The following is a 12,891-nucleotide window of genomic DNA, read 5'->3' on the forward strand; positions in this document are numbered from 1 at the left end:
ATCTTGTTGTGTGATTAAGCTGTGCTTCTCCGGCATCCCTTTCAAAGCCGTCTCGAGGACAACGGGCCCCTGGTCACATCCAATACAGTAGTCCGCTAATCACATTAGAGCTTGTTCTTATCAAAGTCGACAAGCAGGAGTTGTAACTTACCTTCAGGGTATTTGTTAGTGAGCCAGGAGCTAGTGAATAGGCTGAACAACTTCCACGCAGCCTGTATCAGTACTAAATCCGCGACAAGAATGGACACGAATAGCGTGCCTGGAGACTTTCGTTTTGGTATCTGGCACAGGTACTTGGACGAGATGATAGATGGCGAGATCTGTAGTGGTCCGGTCTGCGCTTTCAACGCGTGATAGCTGTCATGAGCCGGACCTGGCTGAGCATTCGCGGTACCTTTTTGCATGGTCGTGAAATTTTGAGTGAAGAATTGCAAGGCGTTCTCGTCAGTGAGAACATTCGGTGTTGCGGTGATCTGGCCCAGGTCAACTAAGATGGTGGAATAGAATGATTTGGCCAGGCTATCTGATGGGATCCATATCGCGTCTAGGTCAAGTGTGCTGGAATCCTTGCCAGCAGCAAGATCTGATACGCTTCCTCCTAAAGGGTAGGTAGCCACGCCACTTCGGTCCCATGTAGAATCCTGGTTTTGGATATCGGTGTTGGTGATGAAGCGTGAATCCACATCCCAAAAGTCGAGTCTTGTAATGTCTTTTTGCCCGCTTTGTTGCGTAAAATCTACAACGGGAGAGTAAGCATGATACCAACACAACCGAAAACTAAAAGCTTACGGATAGTGCCTTTCCTAAGGTTGTTGCCAGTATTCTGTCGGATGTCCTGCATTAGGGTGGAAGCATAGGCCCAGTATTGCGCACTGGAATCAATGTTAGGTCTGAACCAAAATCCTTTGACAATACGACCTACAGGAGAGATTCGCCCCACCAAAGGCTCGCTTTGGACGTGGCATTGCGCGTTGAGAAGCTAAAGGTTCCCACTTGCGTGTCGTAGTTGCCTGTAGGAAATTGGGCGGTGGAAGGCACGAAGTCATAAGTCGTGGTAAGATTAAAGTATGTAACGCCCGCCTCGGCTTCAATCGAGCAAGTCATAAACGCGCGTAAAGTCTGGCCCCAAGAGTTCCAGCCATACTGGGTTGCTGTGCGATCTTCGGCTTCGAAATCAATATGTATATTATGGATCTGGCAGTCCTCAAGTGGGTTGTTCATATATGTTAAACCTGGTTGTAGTATTGGGGTGTTGCCGTCCGATAAAGTCCATACACTCATCACGGTATACATTAGTGCACTTTGATTCGTGTAAAATACTGCAACTAATTAGTTTCGTTCTTGCTGGAGGGTTTCTCTGCATATTCTTGCCATTGTTGATCTGGAACTCCTTTGGCTGGCAAACCGGCTTCATTTGACCTGTGAAGTACGATGGCCAATGATTCATCCAAGAAGCATCGGCTATCGTTGTGTTTGGATCTCTAACGGATTGCAGGCTGCATCCACAAATGAGCAATGAATTCCTTTAATGGCCTTGACATACCTTAGATAGAAACCCGAGGACACATAGTTCAACAGTGAGAAAAGGCCCGTGAGCAAGATACCTCCCACCACTACCACAGGAGTGACCCATTTGTACGGGTACGGCCGCGAGACTGAGTATTTTATCCACGATTCAACCATTGCACTGCGCCGATGCTACCAGCCAAGACCCAGCCTGTGAAACTCAGCTTTGTACGCCTCGCTGGATGCGGGGCCGGGAACAGGTTTGTTATTCTCGAGGTCGTAGACCTGGGGCAAGGTATCAAGTATGAAGACGACAAGTTCCAGGATTCACGATTGGATTGCCCTGGGTCTTTATAAGAACCACTAATAAACACATTGTGATGCCTTGCGCCCCGATCTAATGTAAGGCAGCACTGCCTTTTGCGGCCCAGATGTAGCTGTGTCATTGGCTCCAAAGCCAACGGAGTGCGATTTAAGCCGATCAGATCTCGGGCGCTAAGGGGCACCCGGCTACGGCTATTGAGACCTGTTCAGTGGTCTGCTGGCCAACCACCGACCGAGAGCAGGAAGACGCTGAGACTGAACCTGTATCAAGGCGCAGATTTTAGCGAACGAAGTCATGGCCGAGGCCAGATTGATCAACGGGCTATAGCCTACGAGAACCTCTGTTTCAGCCGAAGAACTCGAGCTCAGGGTCGATGACGAGAAACTATTGACTAATCGCTTTGGTTGTAGGAAGTCAGAAGATATCTCGTTGACATTAAAATTCATCATTTGATAGTGGCTTAGATTTTGAGATCCTTTCCGGAATCTCTCAGGCAGGCCATTAGTTCTGTATGAACTTGGATATTGGAAAAAAGCAAAGCAATGGGTATCATATCAGACGCTGTGTAGAAACAAGATTGTCCCACACATATATAACTCGGAACAACCCATGGTCAATATCCAGAACACCTCGCTAGATAATAGTGACAAACATGCAAGGGTCCAGTCTCGATTTCCAAAACATTACATGTTCTCCACAAATCTTCCAGCACTTCTCCCACTGCTCTTACTTACACGACTCCCATCTTGACTAGCAAGACTTCTGCCGACAGCATCTCTATGCATCCCAAGGATAGGAACATTCATTGGCAATGGAGGCGCGTTCTCGTCTAGTGTCGGGGCCTGCTGAATTGGTAGACGAATTGAACTGGCAGCTGGACTCAAGGTGACAGGGGTTCTGGCGGGGCTGGGTCGCATGACGGCAAATCCATCGGGCTTGCTCGGGGAAGTCAATGATAGCTGACTGCCACTTTTAAGTGCGGTTGGAAAGGTAGGTCTGGCAAAATCTCGAGTGCTGGATGCAGAACCAACGGTGGTAGCAACATCGCCTGTTCTAGCTTCACTCGTTGCAATTGTTGGAGATGGTGGGAATGTCGGCGAGTGCGTTCCATTTCCACCGTGAAATCCATCACTGTCTCGGTAGAATGATGCGCCCGAAAGACCTCTACCTTTGTCACCTGGAGGAGTCTCATGGCTTGCACCGATTTCTTTCTCAAAGGCACCATAATTGCCCCCGTAGGGATCACCACCACTCCCCAGGACAGGCGCGATTTTCCGACCAGCAATCCTCTGGAATCCACGCTCCGAATCCCGAGCACTCAGATCAGTCGTAGCGGTGATAGCGGTGTCCACGGTTTGATTGCTGTGAGGTCTCAGACGTCGTATGTTGTGGGCTACAGCGGCAGCAAACGGGACGGTGGATGAGCGTTGAGACATCGGGTAAGAAGGGCCAGTACCACCAGCAAGATCGCGGGCTGCAATTTGTTCTGGAAGCTCTCCTCGAGCCTTGAGATGACGACGGTACCATCTGAGAACAAACAGTACAACGACTAGGGCTAGAGCAACTCCAGCTACGCCTCCAACAACACCACCAACGACTGTCTGCTGCTTCGGAGTTAGGCCTGGACCGCTACTACCAGAGTCCGAATCAGAGGTAGCTGATGAAGGCGATGAGGCTGTTGGGGAGCCAGCTATGCCTGTGTTAACAGCACCTGTGAAATAATCTGTCGATTCAACGCTGTAACTGGATAGGTAGCCAGTTGTTGTGATTTCTCCAGGGTCCAGTTGATTGAAGGTATATTCGGCAGAACTTGAACTTCGAGAGGCCGTGACAATATTCGTACCTGTTTTTGTGATTGTAGTGTCCTTTGAAGTCCCGGTTACGATCACGGTGCCATTGATCAACGACACTTCAAAGGTAGACGTTGCTGTTATAGTAACTGTTCGCTCCTGGGAAGACGTATCAGAGAGAGTAGTGGTGCTATTGAGTGCGTCTGAGAGCACTGAGCCGGCAGGACTCAAGCTTGTAGATGTGGTTGAGGAGCTTGGCGGAGGTGTTATAGATGAGGTCGTGATTGTGCCAGATGAGGTAGTAGTTGTACCCGTTGCATCGGTAGCACTGGCAACTCCGGGAACAGTTACTTGACCGACATCCGAGAGTTCTACAACAGTGCCGGTGGTTGCAGCAGGAATCTCTGTGACTTTGGAGGTGGATGTTCCATCATTCACGTTGACTTCAATCACACTTGCGGTGACGGTGGCATCAGGGGCACGAGGAAGTAAATAGATGCCAGCATTTCTTCGCGGAAGAATGGGCCGTAGGTGTTGGTAGTTGCTGTATTTGTTTCGTTTTTGGAACTCGCTGAGGCTAATGGTACGTGTGGGACGGGCTCCGTGGTCCTGATCTCCACCACGGATGCCTTGTTCAGAGGTAAATAGACCCTCAGTCATTCTCGAGCCCGTATCTCGAGGGTTCCGGATATCTGGGTTTGAGATTTTCATTCTCTTTGCTGGTCTGTCCATGGTCTCTGGTCAGTAACCCAGCACGTGTACTGTTGATCGGAGAGATGATGCAAGCTGCACAATCGAGAATGCAGGCTTAATGATTAGGTATTTCGATTCTTGGAGGCGAAGCCGGTCGCAATTGCTGTGATGCTTCGAGCAATCAATGTGTGGTGGTCGTTTATTTGTCAGGCGAACGAGAGGCGCCGAGGCAGGGCTGCGTTGATCAAGCAGCGCGCGTTGAAGCGAATGTGTTGTAGGTATGGTGAATGAGTGGATGCTGGCTTCACGTCCAGCAGAGAAAGGCAGAAAAATATGAGCCTGAAAGCGATGAAGGAGAGAGTGTCAGTCGCATGCGAGATGTGAGACATGGAGACGGGAAGAAAAGTGGATGACCTACCTCAACTCAAGTATTGCATAGTGGATGGGAATCTGTTGCGTCCTCGATAGTGAGAGGAGTTTTTAAGGAATGGAATGGCGAAACTGGTCGCATGTATGGCTTGCGATATGAGGTGAGTCGAGCTCTGTTTCTTTTCCAGCCTCCCTGCAAAGCAAAGTGTACGGATATTGATTAGGATTTCGATTAATGAGGAGAGGCGGTGATGATCAAAAGCGCCGTCCGGTATTAGATGTTGTGTATATAGATGTAAATTGAAGCACGCGACATGTCAAAGGACAGGAGGGATGGGGTCGGTGGTGAGGTGAGGTTTGTGTGGTGAGTGAGGTGCAGCGAGGGTGAAGGCGAAAAGAATTGTGAACAGCGCAGGCAGGTGACAAACGGCTGACACTGACTGCGACGGAGTACGAATACAATTCTGATGGGGGGGAGTTGGGAGGTGGCAGGGGCATCGCCCTCGCGGAAGATGGTAAGCTAGAGTCGGGAAAGGCAAAGTGTACTTAGCTAGGGTTATCTGCCCTGTCACTAGTTGTCAACTTAATGACTGCCACGAGACAGGGCCAGCGCAGGATAGCATATCCAGCCAATCTATGGTGGTGCTTGTGGGTGCTAATAAGCTTGGCTCTTAGAGACTCTACTAGTGGCTCTGGGCGTCGTTTAAGCGTGCCTGTTCCTGCATCTCGCACCGCCAAAGCTTTCCTAGGCACTTCCAGGCACCTCCACTAGTTCCCCATAGGTCTCAAGGCAAGCCTCTGTCTAGCCCATCATCGGAGATGAAGACAACCTTCTCACTCCCTAACGGGCAAATGAGCTCAACGTGCCCCCCCACTTGGGAAATTTGTTCATTTGGTCAAAGTCAATCAATCTCCATTCACTTTTCTCCCTTCACTGGCAAGAGAACTTTCAGCATCCCCTCCTAACGCTTTGCCAAGGGTCAGTTGTGCAGCAAATCACAGTCTTCCCAGCTCGTCTCTCTAGAATCATTTGGACCGAAGAATCTTGTGCGAACGAGCCTCATGTACGGTTTGAGGGTCTTCCGGAAACATGTTTACTTGTTTCAATGATATTTCGTACCGAGTACCTCCTGTAGATACGACCAAGAACCTTGCAGCAATACAAATCCACTAGTCATCTCGTCAATGGGTGGCCGCCCTTCATATCCGGCGTCATTTGTGCTTCGACTCTAACAGCTCCGTCTACTATCTCGGTTTGAAACATCCAGCACAATCGCTCATATCCTTCACGATCCGCACTCCAAACTCGAGAGACATGGTGGATAACGTATCACACAACCTGCGAATATTCACAGTTGCTGAAAGGTATGTTTCTGTGATACGTTTTACTATCCGTCGTACGACTACGAATTAAAGTTGCCATGCCCTGAGAGAATGAGAACACGCGGTTGCTTGTAACGGGTACCTCATCTCGCTACCAACATCCGTGATCCTTGTCGGTTCCTATCGCAGGGGTTGTTCCATCCCAACGATCAAACAATTCCTACCTGTTGTTAGACTCTCGTGGTTCGCAAAGGCCACGGGCCACGTCCACCAACTGCTACGATCAATATGGTCATTGGACCTCTGATGCAGCCTCTTGTTCTAGGTGAGATCACACAAAAATGGACTCTCAACGATGGCTTGCAGTCGCGACTGGATTTCCATCAGACCTACGTTACGTGACTATGGAGTACTCTTGAATTCCCTCCGGGCCAGACCTTGGTCTTACTCGGAACGACAGGATTGTGTCTCTGACACGACGGTTGTATTTTCGACCCTCACAAACTCTCAGCGTTCTTTGATGGTAGGTTAGGGTATGAACACGAATTCTCCTCTCTCACCACACCTCGTTTCCTTGTAGCTGGTTCGAGGCCTTCCAGTATTCTCTCATTTCCACGTCTCTGTGGAGGGTGGTGGCTGGCACAAGGCTTCTCCTATGGTTAGACTAACATTGCGCTCTACTCGCGGCATACCAAGTGAACGTACTTCCGAGGTTGCTCTGCTCCAGACGTAATTTCTTCGTGTGAGGGGTCCTAGTCATTCTCCACAATCAACACAAAGCCTCGGAAATGCGGGGGGTTGAATACGCTGAGCACCAGGTTGGTCAATCATGCATGCAGATGAAGTGATACTCGCAGCATCAAACGTAAGTCCGAGTGATCATGAAAATGGAAGCAATACACAATGTATTCAGTCGTATGGACGAGACGGCCATTCGATCGATCGAAGCTGCCATCCATGGCAATGTTGAGTTTCAGGCCGCAATCGCCCATGCCCAACACACGTCCTTTCAACTGGCCTGCAAAGACCACACATCTGCTCTGGGATTTGAAATCTCAAAAAACCAGATTCAGGTCTTTGCTCAGCCCGACTCAGGACGGAAGACTGAATTTACCCTTTTTGCGCAATCCGCTCATTGGGAGAAAGTATTTGAAGCAGTCCCTCAGCGGCCATTCCAATCATACTGGGGTATGTTACGGCTCCTTGGTACTGAAGCCGGAGTCTCTGTGGCGGGTGACCAGACTGCGTTCACCTCCTTTGCCAGAGTGTGGAGACTGGCCATTGATCTAGTGCGCGATGCGCTTCACCCTCCATCAGAAGCGACCGTGAACAGGTCATTCGTTGAAGATGATGAACTGGACGATGACTCCATCATTGGGCATTACCTCTGGATCAAGTTAGCGGAGTTGGGCAAATGCAAGGTCTTCTACGAGACATCTGGCTCTGGCAGTCAACATATACTGTTCCTCCACACCGCCGGGGCTGACTCAAGACAGTACCATTCCCTTATGATGAACAAAACACTCCAGCAAAAGTGTAAAATGTATGCTTTCGACCTTCCGGGTCACGGACGTTCATTTCCCGGCGAGCACCAATTCCCCGCCGCATATAGCAACTCCGAGGAATTCTACATCTCAGCCATTGGTCAGATGATCTCTCGGCTCGGTCTTCACCATGTTATCGTGTCAGGGGCTTCTATGGGTGGCCAAGTCTGCCTTGCGGTTGCCCTCCGCGCAGAGCAGCTGGGTGTAAGCGGTGTCATTCCTTGCGAAGCATGCGACTACATTCCAGAACAACGAGCGCAGAAAATCTACTCCTTGACCGGTGACGAATCAATCCTCAATCCAGAACGCGTATGTGGGATGATCGCGCCGACAGCCCCAGCGATCTACAAGAGACTCAACTGGTGGATCTACTCTTCCCAGGCAACCAAGATCTTTCCTGGAGATCTCAAATTCTACTTCGAAGGGTGGGATGGACGAGAGAGGATGTCGCAGATTGATACCAAGGCGTGTCCGGTGTATATGCTCACAGGGGAGTATGATTATAGTTGCTCGCCTAACATGAGTCGTGAAACAGCGGCAAAGATCCAGGGAGCGGTGTTTGAAGAAATGGAAGGTCTGGGCCATTTTCCAATGAGTGAAGACCCAAAGAGATTCTTACCGTACTTCTTCAGAGCATTGGAGCATATACAGGGTGTACAGCACGCCACTTAGTGAGGTTGTACATGTCGCCGACATAACGACACTAAGGTGCGTCGCCACTAAAGTAACGCAGAGGCTGCTCCGGCGGATCAGACGCGGAGAGCGCGTAGTAGCTGTTTGCCACAAGTCTACTTGCTTACCACCTTGATTTTCGTCCTCCTGGTTTGATGCACTTGATGTTACATGACGGTGGCACATACGCAAACCGTACAGTGATCCTCTTCATGTCAGGTATCCTTCATACCATACGTATACCCGGCACAGGTGAAGGAGACAGACATTTCAAGGCAAATGTCCATCACGTGACTCAATGCGGTGTGGCTTCAAGAGGCAGAAGATGATGCCAACTAGGTTTCATTACCGCCCACTAGAGGAAGGCCAGATACGTTTACTGAGGTTCATTTCGAGCAACAGCAAGGACGATGACCAACTTCGGTTTGAGCTTTTTCACGCCAAGTTAAGCCAGAGGCCTCAATATGCCGCGCTCTCGTACTCATGGGGAATAAGTCGAAAGGATGAGATGGTGGTCACAGAAGTGGACGGGCAAGAGTTCCACGTCACTCCGAATCTCGCAGCCGCATTACATCGGATGTCACAGAACGGAATTTCGTTGATATGGGTCGACGCAATCTCGATCGACCAAGGCAATGCGATTGAGAAGAGCAAAGAGGTTACACGAATGTTCGCTATTTATCGGATTGCTCGAGAGGTTGTCGTCTGGCTTGGACAAGACATTGGCCCCGACGATGAAATCGAGGAATTGCACAAGCTTGTCGAGCACACCAAGACTCCAGGCAGGGGGAGTAAAGGTAAACCGATCGCAGCCACCCCGGCAGCGCTCGCGGCGCTCGAGAGGCTTCTCAAACAACCTTACTGGAGCAGGGTATGGATTATCCAGGAGATCGCCGCAGCTCGGAGGACAACTATAGCGTGGGGCTCATATACGTTCGAGTTACGACCGCTGGAAATTCTCGTCCGCGACCATGATCAAGAAATCGAGATGACGAATGACAAGTCTCGACTCGCTCAGCAGGTTCTGTCCGTACGAGCGGTATGCAGAGCGCAGCAGAAGCCGCGGTTGATGGAAATTCTGGCACTAACGAGCGCTTCAGAGACCAGCGTGCTCAGAGACAAGGTGTATGGTCTACTGGGCTTGGCGTCCGACTGGGCGGATTTCGTGCAAGAGCCGAACTATGCGGACGACGTGTCGGAACCTGAGCTTTGCTTGGAGATGACGGCGAACTATATCAATTGGTATGCTTCGGTGGATATTGTCTTCCTGAGGAGCATACTCGCTGGTCAGGAGGGACTTCCGTCTTGGTGTCCGGATTATTTCCATTTCAAGGCCGATCCCTTTGACAAGTTTCTGGTCTCGTATATCTGTGGGAAAGATGAAAATCTTGGATGGGAGAGGAGGCGAGCATTTGCTGCTTCGGCGCGGATGAACCAGGATATCCCTGACTCGTTCGAATTTGATGGCAGCAAGTTGACGCTGAAAGGAATTCGTGAGGGATACATCACGGTTGTGGGTGGCATTTTGAATGGATCCAGTGATAACGATCATTTCACCGCGTCTGTTGCGTTGGAAAAGAGTCCCTCTGATATCATTGCCAAAGCGTTCCGCCGGCTGCTTTTGTTATCTCACAACCAGACATTCGGCCATCTTAGTGGCATAGACTTTATCAACCTTCTCTACGCTCTCCCCGAGGAATACTACGAACAACTTGGCCATGGAAATGTGTGGAGATGGCTTGACGAACATCGCCAGTTCCTCACTAGTTTCGGTTTGCAAATCGAGACCTTCCCTGGCGTGGGTGAACAACCAACAATAAGAATCAGATCCTCGGGACTTCTGGACGAAACACGGATATCAGCTGGGTGGAAAGAATATTCCTCGTCGGGCGAATCAAGTAGTCGACGAAGAGGGATCTCGTTCCAGGCGATCGTGGAATCTGTTGCATCCATACTCCAAGAAGGCCTTCGGCTCATGTGTATCAGTGACGGCGGTTCGCAGCAACTACCGTACATCTCTCGCGTCCTGTTGGGCTGGGCACATCGAAATGCGAGAGTTGGGGATTCCATCTGGCATCTCGAGGGTTGTACACTCCCAGCCATACTACGCAAGTCAGCTGAGCTCTCTGAACTCCACAAACAAGATATCTACGAACTAGTTGGTCATGCATATGTCGACCCAGTCATGGCTAGTGGACGTTGGCTAGCCAGCGAGGATAGAGGCCGCCTGGTACACCTTCTCTGATGTTCAGTGCCCAACACAGTACATATCTCCACGGGTAAATGGAGGGATTCATTGGATTTTAGCTAATGACCACTGAGGTTTGTTCACTGCGATGCAAGTGAACCGTGACGAGGAAAACACGCACAATTTTCGCAGTGTTTGATTTGCGGCTGGCTCTCGCGATGACGTGGGACTGTTAAGGTCGAAGCACGAATAACGCCAGACGTAAATCGCGGCCGCCCATTCGCGAAAGATCCAGGCCACGACCCTTCCAAAGCCTGTCAAACATGCCACTCTTTCAGGCCACTCTTGGGCTTCTCGTTTCGGAAGGCCATGATGGAGATCGGCTCGTGACTAATGATCTGACACAAAGGAACCGCGCAAAGAATGATCGAGAATAAAAAGCAAATGAGCCCGTACGAAGTCTGTTGCCGTGTTGCAGCGGGGTAACAATGAGCGACTTGTGCGCTTTTTGGCTCCTTTCAAGAATCAAGAGTTGGAGTACTCCGTCTGACAGATTCTGGGCGGTTGCCGATTGGCTTTGATGTTGAGAAACTTGTGCGTCAAACGGATAGGGTTTGGTGATCAGAGAGTTCATAGGTTGTGTGCCTGAAAGGATCCTCAATTGGCCGCCACTACGCACAACGCACGCAGCGGGGTTGGTTCGGTTCTGTGGCTATATATTTCGACCCGGACTTCATCTCAAAGAACACTCTTATTCCCTCCATCCAAGCAACACAATCTCAAAAGACATCCAAGTCAACTCAGAATCAAATCACCTTTTCAACCAAACCAACCATCAATCAAAATGGGTCCTTGCCAGTGCTCCGGTCCTTCCTCATGCAACTGCGGCTCTAGCTGCACCTGCGCTTCTTGCGGAGTATGTCCTTTCTATCAATCTTCCATGACCATTGCAGGAACAAATTACTGATATGCCTCATCTCGAATAGAAATAAATATACTTCCAACGTCGTCTCAAGACATCATCAATCAATCACCAGAAAATCGCCATACGCTGGCATGGTCAGATGGCTTGCAGTCAATGAACAATGGATCAGGTCGTACGAGACTGAAGAATGGAACATTATTATGAATAGAAATGCATTTTAACGGAATAGGGAGTGCAAGGGGAGGAGATATTGAAGAACATTCACATTCAAACCCAAAACCCAATATCACTGTCTCCTTCGACTTTTGTTATTAATCAACGAAATCAACGAAAGAATTACACCCTGCCTAGTGTATCCTTCTCTCGTGACCGTTCATCTCATCATAATAATATGCAGCACAGTAATATTCGTGCCTTGCGTGCCTCGGAACCACGTCAGCACGGAGCTCAGGTTCCTCCGGGGGAATCGTTCGCGCTATCCTTCGCACTTTCCTTGTGTGACAAAAACATGATGACCTCCCTCCAACTGCCTGCTCTGTCTCTGATATAGCTCCTTCAAATGTGTCTACACACCAAGAGCCTTTGCACATTGCCGATGGGTCTCTTCTGGAGGCGCATGCCCACAGGGTACTTACTGCTCAGGTATTCCACAAGTCTCTGCTCTGTTGGGTCATTAGAAATTCTGGCAGACTGACTCAAGACGAAAGTTCAACAAGGCAATATTCAAGGAGGCCAGGAAATTGATTCCTGAGGCACCAAGCCTAGCTCAGGTACGTACGGATATGCACCTGCTAGTGGTAGGGAAGTCAGCTGGTCCACCATTGATGTGTGTGGACATGCATCTTCGGCTTTGATCTCCGATGGCTCATTCAACACTTCGAGCACGTCATCGTTCGAGGCACAATACGGTCTGCCCAAACCGGCAGAAAGAACATGGGGACCCCGGATTTACCGTCCCAGGAAAGTCCAGCTGGTCGTTCTAAGTGTGGAATAATACCGAATTCGGCGTGGTGAGGAGGACTGAGGCAGACTCGCGGTGGACATTGCAGGTTGTCTGCGTAACAACTATTGACACTCCAGGCAAACTCCCTCTTTGCTCTCGAACACCACATTTCTTTCATGTTGATGGATATATATTCATCAAAACCTTGCGACGCAAAAACTTCGGAGGCTTTTACTAGATGCCTCTCGCCTTCCAATAGAGGAGGCTCTTACGAACTGGGGACCATTCGAAAGAAGAAAGAGCAACATCTAGCAGCCGCTGAGTAATGATGCGGACTTTTGCACGCTTTCGAGGGCTTCCATGGAGCTCCGATTGGCAGCGGCCGAACAACGCCCCGGGCAAGCCTCGTTTGACATTGGCCAAGACAGTGCTCGGCACCAAAACCCTCCAGATACCCGAGTCTGGTGGGTCAAGCTCAGACGATACTTTCGCTTCTAGGGGCTTAAATTGGTAAATCATTCGTGCGATCATTCTCAACGTGCGACCAGTGGCCGAATCACGTCGTCGCTTGAGCGTCGTCGCATGCCAGTGAAATTCGATCAATCAACTAGAT

The 12,891-nt window shown here is 49.9% G+C and overlaps 4 protein-coding genes across 4 annotated transcripts; 2 read left to right on the top strand and 2 right to left on the bottom strand.

The window, feature by feature from the left end:
* Positions 1-104: 104 nt before the first annotated feature.
* Positions 105-1,281, bottom strand: LTR84_007490 (uncharacterized protein; the record flags this gene model as incomplete). The annotated part of the gene is made up of 3 exons (XM_064851043.1): positions 105-736; positions 790-872; positions 923-1,281. 3 exons carry the CDS (start codon positions 1,279-1,281, stop codon positions 105-107), a joined length of 1,074 nt encoding a protein of 357 aa, XP_064702312.1.
* Positions 1,282-2,514: 1,233 nt separating this feature from the next.
* LTR84_007491 (uncharacterized protein) lies at positions 2,515-4,353 on the bottom strand (the record flags this gene model as incomplete). The annotated part of the gene is made up of 1 exon (XM_064851044.1): positions 2,515-4,353. The coding sequence occupies one exon, from the start codon at positions 4,351-4,353 to the stop codon at positions 2,515-2,517; it is 1,839 nt and encodes a 612-aa protein (XP_064702313.1).
* A 2,540-nt stretch (positions 4,354-6,893) lies between these two features.
* Positions 6,894-8,222, top strand: LTR84_007492 (uncharacterized protein; the record flags this gene model as incomplete). Its single annotated transcript, XM_064851045.1, has 1 exon — positions 6,894-8,222. One exon carries the CDS (start codon positions 6,894-6,896, stop codon positions 8,220-8,222), a length of 1,329 nt encoding a protein of 442 aa, XP_064702314.1.
* Positions 8,223-8,550: 328 nt separating this feature from the next.
* Positions 8,551-10,467, top strand: LTR84_007493 (uncharacterized protein; the record flags this gene model as incomplete). The annotated part of the gene is made up of 1 exon (XM_064851046.1): positions 8,551-10,467. The coding sequence occupies one exon, from the start codon at positions 8,551-8,553 to the stop codon at positions 10,465-10,467; it is 1,917 nt and encodes a 638-aa protein (XP_064702315.1).
* Between the last annotated feature and the right edge of the window lie 2,424 nt (positions 10,468-12,891).

Source organism: Exophiala bonariae, assembly GCF_035927105.1.
Source record: "Exophiala bonariae strain CCFEE 5792 chromosome Unknown scaffold_29, whole genome shotgun sequence".
In the NCBI taxonomy this organism is placed as follows: Eukaryota; Fungi; Ascomycota; class Eurotiomycetes; order Chaetothyriales; family Herpotrichiellaceae; genus Exophiala; species Exophiala bonariae.